Raw genomic sequence first — 26535 nt, 5'->3', positions numbered from 1 at the left:
TACAAAATTTTGTCTAAATTTTATTTCTATACAAATTTTGTCTAAATTTTATTTCTATACAAAATTTTGTCAAAATTTTATTTCTATACAAAATTTTACCAAAATTTTATTTCTATAGAAAATTTTGTCAAAATTTTAGTTCTATGGAACATTTTGTCAATATTTTATCTCTATAAAAGATCTTGTCAAAATTTTATTTCTATAGAAAATGTTGTCAAAATTTTGTTTCTATTTAATTTTGTCTAAATTTTGTCTCTATACAAAATTTTACCAAAATTTTATTTCTATAGAAAATTTTGTCAAAATTTTATTTCTATACAAAATTTTACCAAAATTTTATTTCTATAGAAAATTTTGTCAACATTTTATTTCTATAAAATTTTAGTTCTATGGAACATTTTGTCAATATTTTATCTCTATAAAAGATCTTGTCAAAATTTTATTTCTATAGAAAATTTTGTCAAAATTTTATTTCTATAAAAGATTTTGTCAATATTTTATTTCTATAAAAGATTTTGTCAAAATTTGATTTCTATAGAAAATTTTATCAAAATTTTATTTCTACAGAAAATTTTCTCAACATTTTATTTCCATAGACAATTTTCTGACAATTTTATTTCTATGGAAAATTTTGTCAAAATTTTATTTCTACAGAAAATTTTCAAAAGATTTAATTCTATGGAACATTTTGTCAAAGTGTTATTTCTATAGAGAATTATGTCAAAATTTTATTTCTATGCTAAATTTTTTGAAAATTTTAGTTCCATATAAAATTTTGTCAAATTTTTATTTCTATAAAATTTCGTCAACATTTTAGTTCTTTGGAACATTTTATTAAAGTTTTATTTCTGTAGAAAATTTTGTCAAAATTTTATTTCTATAGAAAATTTTGTCAAAATTTTATTTCTATACAAAATTTTACCAAAATTTTATTTCTATAGAAAATTTTGTCAACATTTTATTTCTATAAAATTTTAGTTCTATGAAACATTTTGTCAATATTTTATCTCTATAAAAGATCTTGTCAAAATTTTATTTCTATAGAAAATTTTGTCAAAATTTAATATCTATAGAAAAATTTGTCAAAATTTTATTTCTATAGAAAAATTTGTCAAAATTTTATTTTTATATAAAATTTTGTCAAAGTTTTATTTCTAATAAAATTTTATTTCTTTAGAAAATTTTGTCAAATTTTCATTTCTATAGAAAATTTTGTCAGAATTTTGTTTCCATAGAATATATTACACCATAATACGTACAAGCTAGTGCAAATGACTGAATAAGTCAAATTTAAATTAAAATGATTACAGTGTAATATTTTGTTCTAAATTTTCTTTAAAAAATAATTTTTTTTCTTTTAAAAATTCTAGTGTAAAATGCCTTAGATGTGAATTATTTTCTTACCAACATAATCACTTTAAAACTGTTAAATGCTCTCCAAACATTCTCTTGAGATTGTTGAATTGTACAACAGATAATCGTTGCATTGGTTTGCTTTATATCACTCCCTTGCTCAACAATGTCTATACACTTTGAGAGAGATTGGTAGTCTCTCTCAAACTGTAGCCTTTAAGCAATCAATCTAAGCCATATGCAAAATGAAATATAGGTACATACAAATCAGCTACGCGAACTGCACACAAATTTTTTTTTTTCTTATTCAATCACGAAATTAATTGATCCAATTAATTTTTTAATTGAAATGTCTTCAATCACAGAAATGATAGTATCAATTAAAAAATTAATTGAAGGTCAATTAAAAAATTAATTGATCCAATTAAAAAATTAATTGATACTATTAATTGTTGTGATTGATTTTTGTTTCAATTAAAAAATTTGTTGATTCAATTAAAATTTTAATTGAATATTTTTTCAAACTCAATTAAAATTTTAATTGGAAAATTATTCGTGAAATTTGTTTCTGTGTGTGGCCACACAGCTACTTTGGAAAAATTATAGATCTGTTATAAAAAATTATTCAACCTAAATTTTTGGACACATAATTTACACAACATTAAGGACAAATTTATTTAAAATAAATGAATTTTAATTAAAGAAAAAAGTGTTCATAATTTTAGCTTCAAAATTTTTGCTTTAAATATAGGCCACGAATCTTTGAAAATTTAAACCCTCCGTTGATGTCGTATATGGGTATTTCCAGGGAAAAGTCCACCGTGACTCAAAAATAAAAAGTTCACAAATATTATTTTTCTCCTTGTATTGTTAAAGAGAAATATTCAAAATTATTTAAATCGAAGAGTTCAAAGCTTTCCTTAGTCACGATGTTGAGATATCGGGCTATAAATTTAAGGTTTACGTTTTGCTCAGTTTTGTTTATTTCTAAGAGAATCTTCGCTTTACAATTTACATTTATAAGAGTAATTGTTCTAATCCACTCTTATGGTAAACCTTTAGCTATAACAACAACTTACCATAAAATGAATTCAAAAGACCAAACAAATATGAGTTAACGGTTAAATTTTAATTTGCTTTTAGGGACATTCTAAGGTAACGTCACGTCATATAAAAAGCATTTTTTGTCATTATCTCAAAGCTGACGTTCGCAAATCAAGTGTAATTTCGGATTTTAAGTAAGGTTAATAAAGTAATCCAATAATAATAAATAACTCGGCTTTTAAGGAAGTAGTTAATTTTATATTGAATTTCAAAAGTGTGTCACGTTACGCCACATTGTAAGTAATTTTCTTGCAAAATATTTTTTTTTATTTCTTTTAGTTATTGTTGTTGTCCTTATGGTCAGCTTTGTTTTTACTTTAAATTAAACTTGTTTTGTATGGTATGTTTTGGATGGTATCACATCTACTGAAAGTAAAAATAGTGCAAAGCGCTATCTGATATCTTATATGAATTAGATGCCCAGTTGCCCTTTTTTAAACGCCACTTTTTTGTTAAACGTTCTCAGCAAAATTATTTTGAAACGCAAAAAAAATATATTAAGGCCGGAGACCTAGTTCTGCAAATTGATTTCGCAGAGAATTACAGGATATTTTTTCAAAATGAGATACAGAGCGCACACTTCGGCTACCGCCAAGTTACGATCTTTACATGCATTGCTTGGCTGATTGGCGGAGTGAAATCCTATTCAATAATCAGTGACAAACTGAGCCATAACAAGTTCGATGTTTACTGCTTTTTGACCAAACTGGTGAAGATGATCAAAAATGAACATGGGCGATTCCAAAATCTTTATGTTTTTTCGAATGGATGCAGCTCTCAATTTAAAAATAAGTTCATTGCTCGAAGTTTGCCTGATTTTGTTTCTGAATTTGATTGCAAGGTGTTAGAGTGGAATTACTTTGCAACTTATCACGGCAAAGGTGCTGTCGATGGGATAGGAGCAACCATAAAACGAAAAGTTTGGCAGATGACAAAAACAAACAATTTAATTTTAGAAAATGCGCTTTCATTTTATGAATGTGCTCGAAATAACGTCATTGGGGTAAACTTAATATACATTTCCTCAAAGCAAATGGACATGTTTTCTACTTCGTTAACTGAAAAGTGGAAGGAGTTACCTAAAATACCTGGTATCCATTAAATTCATTTTTTGTCATGCAGCGAAGACATGCAAATAAAAGCAGCTGAAACTGCATTTTCGCATAAATCTATTATATAAGAACTCTACACATATAATTTCCTTATGACTATCTTAACTGTTTCTTATAATCATTATCTTAATAAATAATATTAATATAATACCTAAAATTTATGTTGTATATGTGTTAAATAATTTTTTAAAAACAATCCGAACTAAAAATTTCCCACGGCAATTTTAGTAGCGTAACGTTATGTAACGTCACGTCAGACACAGAGGCTAGTAAAGAAAAAAATAGAAAAAGTTTTTAAATTTTATAAGTTGGATAATAAACTAATATTCCTCTAAATATTAGTAAAAAATGTTGTATACAAAAGGTCTTGATAAATTCGCAGAGTTTTGAAATTTTGTAATTCAAGAAAAACCCCACTTCCCTTTTTTGTCACGTCACGTCAGCACATATTTTTTCTTCTATCATTAAATCCTTACAGTCGATTATTTCAATTTTTTTACTGAATATAGTACTATTCAATAGCTACGTAAATATATAGATCTCTTTTAAAAAAAATTGACTTTTTCATTTTTTTTTAACTTTCTTTCGTACAAATGTCACGTCATTTTGGAAATACCCATATCTGTAAAGTAAGAGAATTTTTTTAATTTAAAGAAAACCATCTTTAAATTAAATGATATTGTGAATATTTGGATTAAAGGTAGAACAGCTTCAAAAATGGACTTCGATTTTTTTGAAGGAATGTGTATCTTTCCAAGTTTTTTTTTATACTAAGAAAATATTTTGTTCTTTGAAGTAGCTAATATAATTTGGATTTTTAAACTAATATTTGTAAACACCCAAAGAAAAAATACTTTCCTCCGGAACGAAATTTTTGGACGAACGAAGTTCCACTTTCTTTGACAATATTTTCTGCAAGCTTCTAGGGAAAATTTATTTTCAACTGATTTCGATATGAAATGAATCATTTTTGGAATATCTCTTTGTGCATGAAAAGGATTTTCAGATATTAAAATCGCGAATGTGATCCAAATTTTATCCATCGATTTGAATTACTTTTCCCTAGCCTCGTTTCTATATCAACTCTTAATGTCTTTTGTAAAACAGTAACAAAATATTCCACAGAAACGAATTAATAAAAATCTACCATCGCAGACAACCAGCATCGTCATTGTCCTACCATGCAATCCATTGTCCTACCATGCATTTTGCATCCTATGTATATCCTAACATGAAAACAAACACCCACTGGCAAACACAACAACGAAGTGAACAATCGTTCTATATCAAACATATGCTGGTAAAAGCAATCCAAAAACGGATACCATAAACCATGCAATTCATTCTATTCATCCTGAAGTCCTTTCACACTCCATACTGCATTGTTCACTTGATTGTGAGATCTAAAGCAATCTGAGAGTGTGTAGATGTTTATACTACGAGAATGTATATGTAACTGGATTCGGTTATCCTTCTTTAAAATCGATGAAATGTAAAAGAAAAAATTTAAAACTCCAAGTATATTCAGGACACCCACCCCTAACCCTGATGGTCGGGGGAAACAATTGCAGCATTCCATAAGAAACAAAGCAGAGGTGGACAACTAAGGTCCTATTTATTGCGCCTAAGGAGAAACAAATTTTGAAAAAATTTGATTCCTATAGGAACTTTTGTCAAAATTTCATTTATATAGGAAATTTTCTAACAATTTCATCTCTATAGGAAATTTTGTCAAAATTCTATTTCTATAGGGAATTTTGTCAAAACTTAATTTCTTTTAGAAATTTTGTCAATATTTTATTTCTATAGGAAATTGTGTCAAGATTTCATTTCGATAAAAATTTCGTGAAAATTTCATTTCTATAGGAAATTTTGTCAAAAATCCATGTCTACAAGAAATTTTGTCATAATTTCATTTCTATAGGTAATTCTGACAAAATTTCATTTTTATAAAAAATTTTGTCAAAATTTAATTTTTATAGAAAATTTTGTCAAAATTTCATTTCTGTAGGAAATATTGACAAATTTTCATTTCTATAGGAAATTTTAACCACAATTCATTTCTATAGAAAATTTTGTCAAATTTTCATTTCTATGGGAATTTTTGTCAAAATTTCTTTTCTATACGAAATTTTGTCATAATTCCATTTCTATAGGAAATTTTGTCAAAATTCCTCATCTATAGATAATTTTGCCAAAAATTGATTTCCAATAGGAAATTTTTGTCAAAATTTCATTTTTTTGGAATTTTTTTCAGAAATCCGTTTCTATAGGATATTTTTTCAAAATTTCTTTTCTATAGGAAATTTCGTCAAAATTCCATTTCTATAGGAAATTTTCTCAAAATTTCATTTCTGTAAGAAATTTTCATTTTTTTTTGTCATAATTTCATTTCTATAGGAAATTTTGTCAAAATTTCATTTCTATGGGAAATTTTCTCAAAATTCCAATTTATATAGGAAATTTTATGTATTTATTTATTTTATTTATTTATTTGCTCAAAATTTCATTTCTGTAGGAAATTGTTATAACCTCCACCATAGGATGGGGGTATATTAACTTTGTCATTCCGTTTGTAACACATCAAAATATTGCTCTAAGACCCCATAAAGTATATATATTCTGGGTCGTGGTGAAATTCTGAGTCGATCTGAGCTTGTCCGTCCGCCCGTCCGTCCGTCCGTCCATCTGTTGAAATCACGCTAACTTCCGAACGAAACAAGCTATCGACTTGAAACTTGGCACAAGTAGTTGTTATTAATGCAAATGTACCATATCGGTCCACTTTTACGTATAGCCCCCATATAAACGGACCCCCAAATTTGGCTTGCGATTGCTCTAAGAGAAGCAAATTTCATCCGATCCGGCTGAAATTTGTTACATGGTGTTATTATATGATCTCTAACACCCATGCAAAAATTGGTTCACATCGGTCCATAATTACATATAGCTCCCATATAAACCGATCCCCCGATTTGGCTTGCGGAGCCTCTAAGAGAAGCAAATTTCATCCGATCCGGTTGAAATTTCGTACATGGTGTTAGTATGTGGTCTCTAACAACCATGCAAAAATTGGTCCATATCGGTCTAAATTATATATAGCCCCCATATAAACCGATCCCCCCATTTGGCTTGCGGAGCCTCTAAGAGAAGCAAATTTCATCTGATTCAGTTGAAATTTGGTATGTGGTATTAATATATGGCCTCAAACACCCATGGAAAAATTGGTCGAAATCAGTCCATAATTATATATAGCCCCCATATAAACCGATCCCCAGATTTGAACTCCGGAGCCTCTTGGAAGAGCAAAATTTATCCGATTCGTTTGAAATTTGGTACGTGATGTAAATATATGGTCTCTAACAACCATGCAGGTATTGGTCCATATCACTCCATAATTATATATAGCCCCCATATACACTGATCACGAGATTTGATTTTGGAGCCTCTTGGAGGAGCAAATTTCATCCGAGTCACTTGAAATTTGGTACATTGTGCTAGTATATGGCCGTTAACAACTATGCCGAACTAGATCCATATCGGTCTATAGTTATATACAGCCCTCAGATAAATCGATCCCCAATCACACATAAATTGGTCCATATCGGTTTATAATTGTACAAAGCCCCCATATAAAGCAACCCCCATATTTCAATTCTGGCTCTTTAATTATCGCGCAAAATTCTATATAGGTCCGTAATTATCTGTAGACTTACCTATATATACCTTTTTTATCAAATATATACCACGTATGGACTAACTTACAATTTAGAAGACGATGTTAAGAAGTTTTAAGATACCTTGCCATCGGTAAGTATTACCACAACCCAAGTAGTTCGATTGTGGATGAAAGTCTTTGGTAGAAGTTTCTACGCAATCCATGGTGGAGGATAAATAAGATTCGGCCTGGCCGAACTTACGGCCGTATATACTTGTTTTTTTTTTTGTTTTTATTTAATTTCTATAGAAATTTTTGTCACAATTTCATTTCTATAGAAAATTTTCTTAAAATTCCATTTTTTCGAAATTTCATTTCGATAGGAAATTTTCTCAAAATGTCATTTCTAAAGGCAATTTTCTCAAAATTTCATTTCAATAGGAAATTCTACAGTAAATTATATAAATATTTCATTTCTAGAGGATTTTGTTTTGATATTTCATTTCTATAGGAAATTTTCTGAAAATTCCAATTTCTGTAGGAAATTTTCTCACAATTTTATTTCAATAGAAAATTTGGCACAGTTTCAGTTCTATAGGAAATTTTGGCCAATTTCATTCATATAGGCAAATGGTGACAAAATTTCATTTCTATAGGAAAATTTCTCAAAATTTCTTTTCCTTAGGAAATTTTGTCAAATTTTCATTTCTTGTGGGAAATTTTATTTCTATAACAAATTTTGTCACAATTTCAGTTCTATAGGAAATTTTGTGAAAATTCCATTTTTTTAAGAATTTTTGTCAAAATTCCATTTCAATTGGAAATTTCTATAGGAAATTTTGCCAAAATTTCAATTTCTATAGGAACTTTTGTCAAAATTTCATTTCTATTGGAAATTTTATAAAAATTTAATTTCCATAGAAAATTTTATCAAAATTACATTTCTATAGGAAATTTTGTTAAAATTTAATGTTTATACAAAATTTTTTCATTTCTTTTTATTTATTATTATTTTACTCTTTTTTTGGTTTTTCATCAAATAATTTGCTGAACGTAACATTCTCATATATTACTGCAGTTTACATAAAAAAAGTTAATTTTAAAAAATAAATGAAACTTCATTTTCTTTATGCCCTCAGTCAATGAATAAAACATTACCACCACACCAACACAACCTTCGCACATAAAGGAAGTGTGGAGCGACGATATCACTGTCAGTGCCAGTGTCATAGCACGAGTCAATGATTGATATCCTCTATCGATTGTTGGCGTTTGACATTTCCGTTAAAGGGTTTATATAAATGTTAAAACTTATTCCAACCCCCGACCAATTTACTTACGTGAACTATCATATTGAATGCCCTGGAACTCATCGAGACATGGCAGTGCAGCCAATGTTGCACGTGGGGTACGTGGCCAACATAAAATCGAATCGAATTGGGTGAGGCAATAGGCACTGTTATTGCCATAGGTCGTTGTATCCGTATGCTCCTGCAGCAGACACTGCAGCTCGGCACTTTGATTGATCTCATCGAGTTCGGCGGAAGATAAATGGGTTTCTGGGCTTATGGTTAAATCATCTGCACTATCGGTCAGCCTCTTCTTTAGGGGGTCATGCATTGATGTCCAACCAACAGGAGGTACTGAGGCTACAAATGCCTGCGGTGATACGGTTGTTGTGGTTGTGCTCATTTTCACAAAAAAAAACTCCACACGTTTGTTTTGGGTAAAACTGGTTTTTCGTTTTATTTTCAAAGTTGACCACACAATTTAATTGGGAGGCTGGGTAGGCCACATGAAGTCTTGTCCAAATTATGCCCTTTAACAATAAAATGGAAATTTTTGATATTTAGTTCCCATGCTGGAGCGCTCAGCTTTGGGGCTCCACATTGTTGATGATTTCGAATTCCAGTTTAAAACCAATGGAAAACAATTCCAAATTTTCTGTTGTCTCCTTTGCGAATGAATTCGTTGTGTGTGGCCCCAGGTCATGGTTATATGATTTCTATGTTCAACAAAATGCGACATAAAATATCTGCAAAATAAATGGAATAAAAAAAAGAAACTCAGTAATGGAACCAGGGTATTTTAATGTAGCTGACAAAAGTTCTTCTATTTTTCAACAAAATTTCTTTTTAAAGTTTTTTTTTTCGGGCTAAATTTAGATTTATGTGGAATGTAATTTGATCTATGCCACTTAACGAAATAAAATTGAGTTCAGAGACAGTCCTTAATAGGTTGCACTGCAAGGTCATACTGTGCGTGTTTAGTAATAATGGGAGAGGAACAATAATAAAGAGAGGAATTGTGCAGTGAATGGTGAAAAAGAAATTTTTACTTTTAAAAGAAAATAATGGGAAGAAAAATTTTGTCAAAATTTTGTTTCCATAGAGAATTTTGTCAGAATTAAATTTTAATGTCTATAGAAAATTTTGTCAAATTTTTAATTCTATAGATAATTTTGCCAAAATTTTTTTTTTATACAAAATTTTCACAAAATGGTATTCGTATAGAAAATGTGCAAAAAAATTTAATTTCTATAGAAAATTTTGTCAAAATTTTAGTTCCATGAAAAAATGTTGTCAAAATTTTGTTTCTATAGAGTATTTTGTCAAAATTGTATTTCTATAAAAAATTTTCACAAAATTTTAGTTATGTGAATTAACAAAAATTTAGTGAATTATAAAATTGTGTCATATTTTGCCAAATAAATAATTTTTATATTTTTTATGATTTAATTCTATAGATAATTTTGCCAAAATTTTGTTTTTATACAAAATTTTCACAAAACCGTATTCGTATAGAAAATGTGCAAAAAAAATTAATTTCTATAGAAAATTTTGTCAACATTTTAGTTCCATGAAAAAATTTTGTTTCTATAGAGAATTTTGTCAAAATTTTATTTCTATAAGAAATTTTCACAAAATTTTAGTTATGTGAATTAAAAAAAAAAATTAGTGAATTATAAAATTGTGTCATATTTTGCCAAATAAATAATTTTTATATTTTTTTAATAATTTTTATGCTTTCTAACGCTTATCTAAAAGGTTTGACCTCAAGTATTTTCAAAAATTTGCAAGTTTTCTAGAATGGATTTAGAATTTTTTTCGACAAAATTTAAATAATTTGTACCATTTTATTACTTCTTAATCTCTTTTTAACCTATTTGAAACAAAATAATTTAAAATTTCTTATTAAAAATATGAAAACTGCGAGTTTAAAACAAGTATATACGGCCGTAAGTTCGGCCAGGCCGAAGCTTATGTACCCTTCACCATGGATTGCGTAGAAACTTCTACTGAAGACTGTCATCCACAATCGAATTACTTGGATTGCGGTAACACTTGCCGATGGCAAGGTATCTTACAACTTCCTAACACCGTAATATATACCACATAGTCCATACGTGGTATATATTAAACTAAAAAAGGCCGATTAAATATGTATATAATTAAGTTTAAAGTTTCTATAGAAATAAAATTTTGACTAAATAAAATTTTTAACAACATTTTCTATAGAAATAAAATTTTGACAAAATTTTCTATAGAAATAAAATTTTGACAAAATTTTCTATAGAATTAAAATTTTGACAAAAATTTCTATAGAAATAAAATTTTGACAAAATTTTCTAAAGAAATAAAATTTTGACAAAATTTTCTACAGAAATAAAATTTTGACAAAATTTTCTATAGAAATAAAACTTTGACAAAATTTTCTATAGAAATAACATTTTGACAATGTTTTCAATAAAAATAAAATTTTGGTAGATTATTTTTGGCTCGAGTAGCAACCATGATTATGAACCGATATGGACCAATTTTTGTGTGATTGAGGATCGGCTATATATAACTATAGACTAATATGGACCAATTTTGGCATGGATATTAGCGGCCTTACACTAACACCACGTTGCAAATTTCAACCGGATCGGATAAATTTTGCTCCTCCAAGAGGCTCCGGAGGACAAATTTGGGGATCGATTTATATGGGGGCTATATATAATTATGGACCGATATGGACCAATTCTTGCATGGTTGTTAGAGACCATATACTAACACCACGTACCAAATTTCAACTGAATCCGATGAATTTTGGACTTCCAAGAGGCTCCGGAGGACAAATTTGGGGATCGATTTATATGGAAGCTATATATAATTATGGACCGATATGGACCCATTCTTGCGTGTTTGTTAGAGACCACATTCTAACATCACGTTCCAAATTTCAACCGGATCGGATGAATTTTGCTCCTCCAAGAGGCTCCGGAGGACAAATTTGGGGATCGATTTATATGGGAGCTATATATAATTATGGACCGATATGGACCAATTTTGGCATGGGTGTTTGAGGCCATATATTAATCAACTGAATCAGATGAATTTTGGTCTTCCAAGAGGCTCCGGAGGTCAAATCTGGGGATCGGTTTATATGGGGGCTATATATAATTATATACCGATGTGGACCAATTTTGCATAGTTATTAGAGACCACATACCAACACTATGTACCAAATTTCAACCGGATCGGATGAAATTTGCTTCTCTTAGAGGGTCTGTAAGCCAAATTTGGGGGTCCCTTTATATGGGGGCTATACGTAAAAGTGGACCGATATGGCCCATTTGCAATACCATCCGACCTACATCAATAACAACTACTTGTGGGCGGACGGACGGACATGCTCAGATCGACTCAGAATTTCACCGCGACCCAGAATATATATACTTTATGGGGTCTTAGAGCAATATTTCGATGTGTTACAAACGGAATGACAAAGTTAATATACCCCGATTAAATGCGTAGGTTATATTACGTTAGGTTAGATGGCAGCCCGATGTATCAGGCTCACTTAGACTATTCAATCCATTGTGATACCACATTGGTGAACTTCTCTCTTATCACTGAGTGCTGCCAGATTCCATGTTAAGTTCAATGACAAGGGACCTCCTTTTTATAGCCAAGTCCGAACGGCGTTCCACATTGCAGTGAAACCACTTGAAACCCTCAGAAATGTCACCAGCATTACTGAGGTGGGATAATCCACCGCTGAAAAACTTTTTGGTGTTCGGTCGAAGCAGGAATCGAACCCACGACCTTGTGTATTCAAGGCTGGCATGCTAACCATTGCTCCACGGTGGCTCCCGATTAAATACGTATATTAATCAGTTTGACAAAATTTTCTATAAAAAAAGTTTTGACAAAATGTTCTATAGAAATGAAATTCTAACAAAATTTTCTATAGAAATTAAATTTTAACAAAATTTTCTATAGAAATTAAATGTTGACAAAATTTTCTGTAGAAATAAAATTTTGGTAGATTATTTTTGGCTCGAGTGGCAACCATGATTATGAACCGATATGGACCAATTTTTGTGTGATTGGGGAGCGGCCATGTATAACTATAGACCGATATGGACTAATTTTGGTATGGTTGTTAGCGGCCATATATAACAACACGTTCCAAATTTGAACCGGATCGGATGAATTTTGCTCCTCCAAGAGGATCCGGAGGTCAAATCTGGAGAAGGGTTTATATGGGGGCTATATATAATTATGGACCGAAGTGGACCAATTTTTGCGTGGTTATTAGCGACCATATATCAACACCATGTACAAAATTTCAGCCGGATCGAATGAAATATGCTTCTCTTAGAGGCTCCGCAAGTCAAATCGGGGGATCGGTTTATATGGGGGCTATATGTAATTATGGACCGATATGGACCAATTTTTGAATGGTTGTTAGAGATCATATACTAACACCATGTACCAAATTTCAACCGGATCGGATAAATTTTGCTCCTCTAAGAGGCTCCGGAGGTCAAATCTGGGGATCGGCTTATATGGGGGCTATATATAATTATGGACCGATATGGACCAATTTTGGCATGGTTGTTAGAGACAATATACCAACACCACATACCAAATTTCAATCGGATCGGATGACTTTTGCTCCTACAAGAGGCTCCAAAACCAAATCTTGGGATCGGTTTATATGGGGGCTATATATAATTATGGACCGATGTGGACCAATTTTTCCATGGTTGTTAGAGACCACATACCAACACTATGTACCAAATTTCAGCAGGATCGGATGAAATATGCTTCTTTTAGAGGCTCCGCAACCCAAATCTGGGGGTTCGTTTATATGGGGACTATACGTAAAAGTGGACCGATATGGCCCATTTACAATGCCATCCGACCTACATAAAAAACAACTACATGCACCAAGTTTCAAGTCGATAGCTTGTTTCCTTCCGAAGTTAGCGTGATTTCAACATACGGACGGACATGCTTAGATCGACTCAGAATTTCACTACGACCCAGAATATATACTTTATGGGGTCTTAGAAAAATATTTCGATGTGTTACAAACGGAATGACAAAGTTAATATACCACCCATCCTATGGTGGAGGGTATACAAATTTAGTGAATTATAAAATTGTGTCATATTTTGCAAATATAAAAATTTTTATATATTTTTTAATGATTTGTAATGCTTTCTAACGCTTGTCTAAAACATTTGAACTCATATATTTTGCAATTTTTCTAGAATGGATTTAGAATTTTTTTTTTTTCGACAAAATTTAAATAATTTGTGCCATTTTTTTAATTCTTAATCTCTTTTTAACCTATTTGAAAGAAAGTAATTTAAAAAAATTAATCCAAAGAACTTCCTGTGTAGTTAAAATAAAGAACATCTTTAGGAGGGCATTTTTGGAAATGCTTTTAAAGTTGTGACTTTAGAAGAACTTCCAATAGTTTTTGCTGGGTTCACCGTACCGTATTTTATTCACAAAAAACTGCATAAAAACTGCATATAAAATATCATCTCACTCCTTGTGAATTGATAATTAAGTCCATCTCTATAAGAGTATTTTTGGATGTACAATTAAAGTAATGATTTAGGAAGAACTCCCAATTTTTTTTTTTTGCTGGGACTTTTATTGAATATTTCTTAAAATTTAATTTATTTTAATTATCCAATAAATTATAAATTATAATTGAAGTTGTATTTAACTGATTTGTTTTATTTAGCCTTCGGCGAAGAAATCTTTATATCTCAGATGAGCTAATGTCTTAAGTTAATAGCTCTTCCTTAACTTAAGTTCACAAAATATGACCAAGTCAAAGGCAACACTTACTCCCATCTCTACCCTCAATGAAATTCCTAAATGATATCATAAAATAGATAAAATTATAATCCACTCCTTAAAATGCCTCCAGTTGTTAATACTACAGAAGATGCCAAACCACATTGTACTGTAAATAAAATAAGCCCTGTTTATTTAAAAACCAATGCCAAAGTAGCCAATAAAATATGGCATTTTAATTGTTTAGTCTCATAAAATTCAAATGCCTGTCTTTTGGTCAAATGATAAATTCTTGTGGCCATTTTTATACCCTCCACCATAGGATGGGGGTATATTAACTTTGTTATTCCGTTTGTAACACATAGAAATATTGCTCTAAGACCCCATAAAGTATATATATTCTGGGTCGTGGTGAAATTCTGAGTCGATCTGAGCATGTCCGTCCGTCTGTTGAAATCACGCTAACTTCCGAAGGAAACAAGCTATCGACTTGAAACTTGGCACAAGTAGTTGTTATTGATGTAGGTCGGATGGTATTGCAAATGGGCCATGTCGGTCCACTTTTATATATATAGCCCCCATATAAACGGACCCGCAAATTTGGCTTGCGGACCCTCTAAAAGAAGCAAATTTCATCCGATCTGTAGTATATGGTCTCTATCAAACATGCAAAAATTGGTCCACATCGGTCTATAATTATATATAGCCCGCATAGAAACCGATCCCCCGATTTGTCTTGCGGAGCCTCTAAGAGAAGCAAATTTCTTCCGATGCTGCAGAAATTTGGTACATGGTGTTAGTATATGGTCCACATCGGTCAATAATTATATATAGCCCCCATATAAACCGATCCCCCGATTTGACTTGCGGACCCTCTAAAAGAAGCAAATTTCATCCGATCTGGCTGAAATTTGGTACATGGTGTTAGTATATGGTCTCTAACAAACATGCAAAAATTGGTCCACATCGGTCCATAATTATATATAGCCCGCATATAAACCGATCCCCAGATTTGGCTTGCGGACCTCTAAGAGAAGCAAATTTCTTCCGATGCGGCTGAAATTTGGTACATGGTGTTGGTATATGGTATCTAACAAACATACAAAAATTGGTCCACATCGTTGCATAATTATATATAGCCCCCGTATAAACCGATCCCCCGATTTGGCTTTCGGACCTCTAAGGGAAGAAAATTTCATCCGATCCGGCTGAAATTTGGTACATGGTGTTAGTATATGGACTCTAATAACTATGCAAAAATTGATCCACATCGGTCAATAATTATATATAGCCCCCATATAAACCGATCACCCAGATTTGTCTTGCGGAGCCTCTAAGAAAAGCAAATTTCTTCTGATCCGGCTGAAATTTGGTACATGGTGTTAGTATATGGTCTTTAACAACCATGCAAAAATTGGTCCACGTCGGTCCATAATTATATATAGCCCGCATATAAAGGGTGATACGGTCAAAATTTGGTCAAGGAAAAACGCGTGTAAATCGGTGAAATTGTTTATTTAAAAAAAAATCAAATTAAATTTCTTTTTCAAGTTCAATTAGTATAAAATTCAGGAAAAATATTCATTTAGGCTTTCGCTTTTCCAAATCCGAATTGCCGGGCCTCACGCTTGACACCTGCCATCAGATTTTGTACAGCCACCTTGTCCACCTTCTTCGCCGCAGAAAGCCAGTTTGCCTTGAACTGCTGCTTCTCGTCCTTAGCAGTTTTTTGGTCTTCTTTAGGTTCCGCTTGACAATAGCCCAGTATTTCTCAATTGGGGGGAGCTCTGGCGTGTTGGGAGGGTTCTTGTCCTTGGGAACCACCTGCACGTTGTTGGCGGCGTACCACTCCATGGCCTTTTTACAGTAATGGCAAGATGCCAAATCCGGCCAAAACAGTACGGAACAACCGTGATTCTTCAGGAAAGGCAGCAGACGTTTATTCAAACACTCTTTCACGTAAATTTCTTGGTTAACAGTCCCGGAAGCTATGAAAATGCTGCTTTTCAAGCCACAGGTACAGATGGCTTGCCAAACCAGATATTTCTTTGCGAACTTTGACAGTTTTATGTGCTTGAAAATATCTGCTACCTTTCCCCTTCCTTTTGCCGTATAAAACTCCTGTCCCGGAAGCTGCTTGTAGTCGGCTTTGACGTAGGTTTCGTCGTCCATTACCACGCAGTCAAACTTCGTGTACAGCCTCCGGGATCGCGCTTTGGCCGTCGTATTTTGTTTATCATCGCGATTTGGAGTCACTACCTTCTTGTAAGTCGATAGTCCGGCTCGTTTTTTGGCTCGATGCACGGTTGTAGACGATACACCCAGCTTATTTGCGGCATCTCGGAGAGAGAGGTTAGGGTTTCGCTTGAAACTACCGGCAACTCTCTTTGTCGTCTCAGCGGCTTCCGGTTTTCGATTTCCCCCCGATCCAGACTTCCTGGCTGTCGACAAACGCTCCCCAAACACTTTAATTACATTTGTAACGGTTGATTTGGCAACTTTTAGCGATTTTGCCAGCTTTGCGTGCGAGTAGCTCGGATTTTGATACGCTGCTCTTCGTGCTTGGACGGGATTTTGACAACTGAAGAGTGAATTCCAAAATCAAAGTAGGAGCGACATTCTACACACACACACCTTCAAAATGAGGGGTGTTCAGGTTTTTTAAATGCAAAATTGAAAGAAATGCGTCAAGTTTATATTGACCAAATTTTGACCGTATCACCCTTTAGAGAGAATTTTGGATAACCATCTAAGGAATAAATTGGATAAGAACTGCCAACATGTCTATTTAAAGGCTACCTCTGTGGAATCTGCGCTACACTCTGTTGTACATTACATTGAGAAATCCATAGCGTGCGGAGAATACACATTGGCGGCATTTCTGGCTATTGAAGGCGCCTTAAATAACACAAAGATCGAGAAAGTACTACTTGCACTAGAGAGGAATGGTGTGAGCGAGATTGTAACGAACTGGATTGAGACAATGCTACGCCATAGGAGCATCGAAGCGGAATTGGCAGATTCCAAACGACAAGCGACTACGATGAGAGGATTTCCACAGGGAGGGGTAATATCACCTGTGCTCTGGCTAATTATAGTGGTTGAGATTCTTAGCGTCCTGAGTAATAGGGGTATAAAAGTGGTTGCGTATGCGGATGACATTGTCAAATTCTTGGACATGATCTCGGACGTGATGAGTGAGTCACTTAAATCCCTATCAGAATGGGCCAGTCGTGGTGGATTAGGAGTAAATCCTAGGTGCTCTTTACCAGGTAAAGGAGACTGGATGGATACAAAGATCCAGAATTTCAGGGGACGAAATTGACACTCTTGAAATCGGCGGCACGTTACCTGGGGCACGTGTCCTGGACTCCAAACGAAATTGGCTCGACAATTTAGCGGATCGTATGTCGGCATTATACGCATGTCAGAAGCTTGTTGGGGAGCGGTGGGGAATGAAACCGTCCCTTTTCAACTGGCATTATACAGCTGTGATAAGGCCAGTAGCTGTGTATGGATGTCATGTATGGTGGCCCATCACAAACCACCACAATCATATACTGAGATTGGGCAGAATAACAGTTTGGCTTATAAGTCCCCAACCTGTTATTCTGCCCAATCAAAAAAGTCGCGTCTGGCGTCTTTTGTGAAGCAACTTTTGTTATTGTGAAAAAAATGGAAAAAAAGGAATTTCGTGTTTTGATAAAATACTGCTTTCTGAAGGAAAAAATACGGTGGAAGCAAAAACTTGGCTTGATAATGAGTTTCCGGACTCTGCCCAAAGGAAATCAACAATAATTGATTGGTATGCAAAATTCAAGCATGGTGAAATGAGCACGGTGGACGGTGAACGCAGTGGACGCCCGAAAAAGGTGGTTACCGACGAAAACATTAAAAAAATCCACAAAATGATTTTGAATGACCGTAAAATGAAGTTGATCGAGATAGCAGAGGCCTTAAAGATATCAAAGGAACGTGTTGGTCATATCATTCATCAATATTTGGAAGCTTTGTGCAAAATGGGTGCCGCGCGAGCTCACATTTGACCAAAAACAACAACGTGTTGATGATTCTGAGCGGTGTTTGCAGCTGTTAACTCGTAATACACCCCAGTTTTTCCGTCGATATGTGACAATGGATGAAACATGGCTCCATCACTACACTCCTGAGTCCAATCGACCATCGGCTGAGTGGACAGCGACCGTCTCCGAAGCGTGGAAAGACTCAAAAGTCCGCTGGCAAAGTAATGGCCTCAGTTTTTTGGGATGGGCATGGAATAATTTTTATCGATTATCTTGAGAAGGGAAAAACCATCAACAGTGACTATTATATGGCGTTATTGGAGCGTTTGAAGGTCGAAATCGCGGCAAGACGGCCCCATATAAAGAAGAAAAAGTGTTGTTCCACCAAGACAACGAACCGTGCCACAAGTCATTGAGAACGATGGCAAAAATTCATGAATTGGCGCTTCGAATTGCTTCCCCACCCAGCGTATTCTCCAGATCTGGCCCCCAGCTACTTTTTCCTGTTCGCAGACCTCAAAAGGATGCTCGCAAGGAAAAAAATTGGCTGCAATGAAGAGGTGATCGCCAAAACTGAGACCTATTTTGAGGCAAAACCGAAGGAGTACTACCAAAATTGTATCAAAAAATTGGAAGGTCGTTATAATCGTTGTATCGCTCTTGAAGGGAATTTTATATGAATAATAAAAACGAATTTTGACAAAAAAAATGTGGTTTTCTTTGTTAGACCGGGGACTTATCAGCCAACTTGTTAAATAAAACGGCCCTTAACTACATGACCGGGGCGATAGGGCTAACGGCCACCGCAGCACTGGAGGTATTGATGGGGATATGTCCCCTGGACCTGCATATTAGGAGGACCGCGGAGGTCATACTGATCAGACTGAGGGCCCTGGACTCATTGGAGAGCACGGGCTGCAGACACACTGAACTGATAGTCTATGCCACATACAACATTTGAGAACTGACTATATGGCGACACGGCATATATATGAGAATAACCTGGATTCAATTATTCTGAGCTTAGAGGACTGGGACGAAAATAGGATACACTTTGGAAATCTCAACATCTATACGGACGGCTCGAAAATGGCCGAGGGTACAAGCAGCGGAATTTACTGCAAGGAGTTGGAACTTAAGGAGTCCTTTAAGTTGGACGATAAATGCAGCAATTTTCAGGCTGAGATATTTGCTATTGCAAAGTTGCGGTACTTCTATCGATGAGGCCGTTATTTAGATGCGATATCAGCATTTTCATCGATAGTCAGGCAGCTATAAAGGCCCTGGGCAATACGAATATAAGGTTGAAGGTAGTCAGCAGCTGTCGTAGAGAGCTTACGGATCTCACTGAACAGCATAATGTAACTCTGTGCTGGGTACCTGGACATTATGGCATAACTGGGAATGAAGAGGCAGATGTACTGGCTAAGAAAGTCGCAGGTGGCACGGATAACGTCATTTCGAACGTTTTTCCTCCTCTTTTTTTTTGTTTATTTACGGGATCAATAGCAAATATCAAGATTTATGGAAGAGACGATGAGCTTCTTCTATAGGCTGTGAACAAACGAAACTGATATGGGACGAGTATAATATTAGGAACTCTGAAATCCTGATGTCATTGCAAAGACAACAGGCACCATAACACGACACAACACTCTGGGAAAACACATGGTAAGGATCGGTCTAGCGAATGATGATATGTGTAAGTGGTGTCTGGACTAGAGGTGTGCACGTGAGTAATAGTTTACTCACGCTCACGCACACTCACGACTGAAAAATCATACTCACGCACACTAACGCACGATATTTTTGGTAGGACTCACGCTTACGCACATTAACGAAAAGAAAATTTGTACTCACGCACGAAATATGCCGTGACTCACGAAAAATACCGTGACTCACGAATAATTTTATGGTTAATTTACCTTACCGAAGTGTCTGAAAACATGAGCATTATTAAAATCGAGAGTGTTATTAAACTCTTAACACCTCAGGTGTCACTGAAATTGTAATTGAATTTAACTCTTAAGCGTTTTATGTTGGTGAGCAGGAATATTTTCGTGAGTATAATTCGTTACTCACGCACACTCATGAAGATATTATTTTCGTGACTCACGCTCATGCACAACATTTTGGTTTGTTAATCACGCTCACGCACACTCACGTTATTGTCATGAGCGTGACTCACAACTCACGCACGAATCACGAAAATTTTAATGAGTAATGACAATTGCGTGTCTCGTGCACACCTCTAGTCTGGACCCCGAGGCTACGGATAATTCATTTCACTTCCTGTGCCAGTGTCCAGCACTATCTTTCAGAAGAAACAAGATACTGGGCTCTTATTTCTTTCAGACTATGACCGACTTGCAAGAATGCAGCCTGAGGAGTATTCTGGCCTTCATCAAGGCATCGGGGTGGAGGACCTAGGCGCATCCGAAGGACACATTATCATATAATGGGCTCATTCCGGCCGGAGCGAGACAGACACGAAGAGGAAGATGGAAAGAAGTTTGAGGAACCGCAATAGACCAACTAAGTGGACACAAATCCGCTAGTTCGGATTCGTGTCATCCTCCATAACTTAACCTAACCTAAGATCGTTTCTCTTTTGCTTTTCGCGGTAAGGAAGTTTATTTCGAAGAAAAGTATATAATTTTTGTGATAAACGTTCATTCTTTTCCGGGATGTAAAAACAATTTCATAAAGACTAATTAAAAAAAATATTTTCTGGCTAATTGTATTTTCCCTCACATCTTTCTCACGTGCACGAGGTTTTTTTAGTTCTTAGCACCTTTTTCTGTAATACAAACAATGTAGAAGAAATTATTCGATTTTATGATTTTTTTATTTTACCTTTCGCCTGGACGGAAAATCGAACCGTGGACCATGCAGTTTGTCAGCCAACACACTATCCACTGGGCTACGTAGCTGTTATTATCATCATGCAGACAAATATCGCTATAGCCACCAACGCACAGGCAACGCAAACAGTTTAACAGTTATGTTTATATAGCATAGTTTTCGGCACCCACGAGCCGATGTAAAGAAACTTTATTTGGCGGAAACATACCATTAGATGGCCAACATGGTGCAATGGTTTGCATGCCCGCATTGCATAGTGGATTCGATCCCTGCTTCGACCGAACACCAACAAGTTTTTTTTTATACCCTCCACCATAGGATGGGGGTACATTAACTTTGTAATTCCGTTTGTAACACATCGAAATATTGACCCCATAAAGTATATATATTCTGTGTCGTGGTGAAATTCTGAGTCGATCTGAGCATGTCCGTCCATCCGTCCGTCCGTCCCTCTGTTGAAATCACGCTAACTTCCGAACGAAACAAGCTATCGACTTCAAACTTGGCACAAGTAGTTGTTATTGATGTAGGTCAGATGGTATTGCAAATAGGCCATATCGGCCCACTTTTACGTATAGCCCCCATATAAACGGACCCCCAAATTTGGCTTGCAGAGCCTCTAAGAGAAACAAATTTAATCCGATCCGGCTGAAATTTGGTACATGATGTTAGTATATGGTCTCTAATGACCATGCAAAAATTGGTCCATATCGGTCCATAATTATATATAGCCCCCATATAAACCGATCACCAGATTTGACCTCCGGAGCCTCTTGGAAGACCAAAATTCATCTGATTCATTTGAAATTTGATACGTGATGTTAATATATGGCCACAAACACCCATGCAAAATTGGTCGATATCGGTCCATAATTATATATAGGCCCCATATAAACCGATCCCCAGATTTGACCTCCGGAGCATCTTGGAAGAGCAAAATTCTTCCCATTCGGTTGAAATTTGGTACGTGATGTTAGTATATGGTATCCAACAACCATGCAGGAATTGGTTCATATCAGTCCATAATTATATATAGCCCCCATATAAACCGATCCCCAGATTTGACCTCCGGTGCCTTTTGGAGAAGCAAAATTCATCCGATCTGGTTGAAATTTGGTACGTGGTGGTAGTATATGATATTTAACAACCATGCCAAAAGTGGTCCTTATCAGTCCATAATCATTTATAGCCCCCATATAAATCGATCCTGAGATTTGGTTTTGGAGCCTCTTGGAGGAGCAAATTTCATCCGAGTGAGTTTAAATTTGTGGATGACAGTCTTTCGTAGAAGTTTCTACGCAATTCATGGCGGAGGGTACATAAGATTCGGCCTGGCCGAACTTACGGCCGTTGTTTTTGTTTTTGTTTAAAATTTCCCTGTTTCGACCAAAAACCAAATCCTTTTTCGACGGTGGATTATGACAATTCTGAGTGTTTCAAAGTGGTTTCACCATAATGTGAACGCAGTTCTGACTCGGCTATAAAAAGTCCGAACTAAACATAGAATTGGTCAGCACTCAGAAATGAGATTCAACTAACGCCATTGAAGTTCCAACAAATGCAAGAGCTCATCGATTCACTTAAAAAAGTTAGACTGGAAAGAGCCAAGGAGTTGTTCCGAACGTTGTACGAAAGTTGCCAGCTACTGGATTTCAATTTTCTCCCATGAGTAGTAATTACAAATTGAGCAGTTTGTGAAAAAAAAATAAAATTATCAGACTTAATTGCCAAAGAGATCAGCTGCTGAAAATTTGTACCTTAGATTGGTCACCAGAACTTAAGCAACGCTAATGGTAAAGGTGTGGGCAGCCATAATGACCGATGGTCGCTTTCCGAACGTTCATTGAAAGTGGGGTCAAAATTAATGTCGAATATTATCAGAAAAATGTCCTAAAGACAATAATGAAGTTCTAGACAGACAAACATTTCGGCCGTAGATCATGGTCTATCCAATAGGACTCAGCACCATCGCAATCCGGACGCGTCAACCAAAACTGACTCTAAAAAATTTTCGTCTCTCTAACATATTTCTATCACCCAATGATCACGAAAATCTCCATATTTCAATCCGCTGACCTTTTGCGCCTGGGACAGTTTGCAGCGCAGGTTTGGCACTAAAAAATGCCCAGAACACAGTTGCTTTTATCTCAAAATATAATCTCAAGTTTTTTCCATCCCAATGTGCAACGTTAATAAATTATATATCGTGTTAAACTCGCCTTTTGCACCAGTACACCAAAATAGTGGGGACAACGATCGAAAGAAAGATGTAAAATTTATAGTTGAACACTTTTACTGGCCTTTGGGAATTTTATGCGAACTGAAGTCAATTTGTCGACAACGTTTTCAGTTCCAATGGCCAGCCATTACTCTTGAGACCTGAGATGGGAAGTGCAACTGTATTTTCAATATGATTGAATTACAAATGAATGAATTGTGACAGAACTGTGTAAGCATATTGAATGAAGTTTCTTTTTTTTACATCGCAAATCAATGGACATTCGCATAAAACAAAATTGCCACGCAGCAAAAAATAAACAATAAATAAATAGTGGACAGAAGTTGACTATAAAATCAATTCGCAAGAAAACAAGAAACTTATAGCCTTCGCTGCTGGTGAGACATAAAACTCAATGCATCGGAAAAATAGTTCACCGTTAAATTGATGATAAACTTTAATTTATTTTGATTGGAAAAAAATATGGTTTTGTTTAATTTTATTATTATTATTTATTTTGACACAATTTTCTACAGAAATAAACTGTTGACACAATTTTCTATAGAAATTAAATTTTGACAAAATTTTCTTTAGAAATAAAATTTGGACAACATTTTTTATAAAAATAAAATTTTGACAAAATTTCCTGTGAAAATAAAATTTTGACAAAATTTTCTGTAGAAATAAAATTTTAACAAAATTTTCTATGGAAATTAAAATTTTGACAAATTTTTCTGAAGAAATAAAAATTTGGCAAAATTTTCTACAGAAGTAAAAATTTGACAAAATTTTCTATAGAAATAAAATTTTGACAAAATATTCTATAGAAATAATATTTTGACAAAATTTTCTATAGAAATAAAATTTTGATATAATTTTTTATAGAAATAAAATTTTGATATAATTTTCTATAGTAATAAAATTTTGACAAAATTTTCTATAGAAATAGAATTTTGATATAATTTTCCATAGAAATTAAATTTTGATATAATTTTCTATAGTAATAAGATTTTTCATTTCATTTTTGGATTTTCGACAAAATTTTATACAGATAAAATTTGACAAAATTTTCTATAGAAATTAAATTTTGACAAAATTTTCTATAGAAATTAAATTTTGACAAAATTTTTTGAAATAAAATTTTGGCAAAATTTTCCATAGAAATAAAATTTGGAAAAAAATTTCTGTAAAAATAAAATTTTCTATGGAAATTACATTTTGATACATTTTTCTACAGAAATAAAAATTTAGCAAAATTTTACACCGAAGTAAAAATTTGACAAAGTTTTCTATGGAAATAAAATTTTGACAAAATTTTCTATAGATATACAATATTGACAAAATTTTCTATAGAACTAAAAATTTGGCAAAATTTTCTATAGAAGAAAAATTTTGATATAATTTTCTAAATAAATAAAATTTTGACAACATTTTCTGTACAAATTAAATTTTGACAAAATTTCCTATAGAAATAAAATTTTGACAAAATTTATATAGAAATTAAATTTTGACAAAATTTTTTATAGAAATAAAATTTAAAAAAAATTTTTTATAGAAATAAAATTTTGGCAAAATTTTCTATAGAAATAAAAGTTTCGCAAAATGTTCTATAGAAATAAAATATTGACAAAATTTTCTATAGAGATAAAATTTTGACAAAATTTTATATAGAAATAAAAATAACATATTGACAAAATTTTCTATAGAAAGCAAATTTTGACAAAATTTTCTATAGAAATTAAATTTTGACAAAATTTTCTATAGAAATACAATTTTGACAAAATTTTCTATTGAAATAAAATTTTGAAAAAATTTTCTGTGACGATAAAATTTTGACAAAATTTTCTGTAGAAATAAAATGTTGGCAAAATTTTCTATGGAAATTAAATTTTGACAAATTTTTCCACAGAAATAAAAATTTAGCAAAATTTTCTACCGAAGTAAAAATTTGACAAAATTTTCTATAGAAATAAAATTTTGACAAAATTTTCTATAGAAATAAAATTTTGACAAAATTTTCTATTGAAATACAATTTTGACAAAATTTTCTATAGAAATAAAAATTTGGCTAAATTTTCTATAGAAGTAAAATTTTTGGATAATTTTTCTATAGAAATAAAATTTTGATATAATTTTCTATAGAAATAAAATTTTGGCAAAATTTTCTATAGAACTAAAATTTTGGCAAAATTTTCTATAGAAATAAAATTTTAACAAAATTTTCTATAGAAATAAAATTTTGATATAATTTTCTATAGACAATTAAATTTTGACAAAATTTTTTATTTAAATACAATTTTGACAAAATTTTCCATAAAAATAAAATTTTGACAAAATTTTCTGTGAAAATAAAATTTTGCCAAAATTTCTGTAGCACTAAAATGTTTGCTAAATTTTCTATGGAAATTAAATTTTGACAATTTTTTCTACAGAAATAAAAATGTAGCAAAATTTTCTACCGAAGTAAAAATTTGACAAAATTTTCTATAGAAATAAAATTTTGACAAAATTTTCTATAGAAATAAAATTTTGACACAATTTTCTATTGAAATACAATTTTGACAAAATTTTCCATAAAAATAAAATTTTGAAAAAATGTTCTGTGAAAATAAAATTTTGCCAAAATTTCTGTAGCAATAAAATGTTTGCAAAATTTTCTATGGAAATTAAATTTTGACAAATTTTTCTACAGAAATAAAAATTTGGCAAAATTTTCTACAGAAGTAAAAATTTGACAAAATTTTCTATAGAAATAATTTTTTTTTTATTTCAGCTTAAAACCATACATTGACTAAACTACAAGTGTATCTTAACCAACAGAGGAAAAGAATGGTTGTCAAATTTATCTATAGAAATAAAATTTTGACAAAATTTTCTATAGAAATAAAATTTTGACAAAATTTTCTATAGAAATAAACTTTTGACAAAATTTTCTATAGATATACAATTTTAACAAAATTTTCTATAGAAATAAAAATTTGGCAAATTTTCTATAGAAGTAAAATTTTGGATAATTTTTCTATAGAAATAAAATCTTCATCAAATTTTCTATGGAAATAAAATTTTGACAAAATTTTTTGTAGAAATAAAATTTTGACAAAAATTTTTATAGAAA

At 32.9% G+C, this 26535-nt stretch overlaps 1 protein-coding gene across 3 annotated transcripts in view; it reads right to left on the bottom strand.

Moving 5' to 3' along the window:
* Dh44-R1 (Diuretic hormone 44 receptor 1) overlaps positions 1-26535 on the bottom strand; it is a 134936-nt gene that overhangs the window by 61986 nt on the left and 46415 nt on the right. For all 3 annotated transcript variants that reach the window (XM_075312263.1, XM_075312262.1, XM_075312261.1), the window contains exon 2: positions 8568-9262. In XM_075312263.1, coding sequence (XP_075168378.1) covers positions 8568-8919 — 352 coding nt within the window. In that variant the 5' untranslated portion in view covers positions 8920-9262. The remainder of the gene's footprint in view (positions 1-8567; positions 9263-26535) is intronic.

The sequence above is a fragment of the Haematobia irritans genome, chromosome 5 (genome assembly GCF_050003625.1).
Source record: "Haematobia irritans isolate KBUSLIRL chromosome 5, ASM5000362v1, whole genome shotgun sequence".
NCBI lineage: Eukaryota > Metazoa > Arthropoda > Insecta > Diptera > Muscidae > Haematobia > Haematobia irritans.
This window is presented reverse-complemented; position numbering and strand designations above follow the sequence as displayed.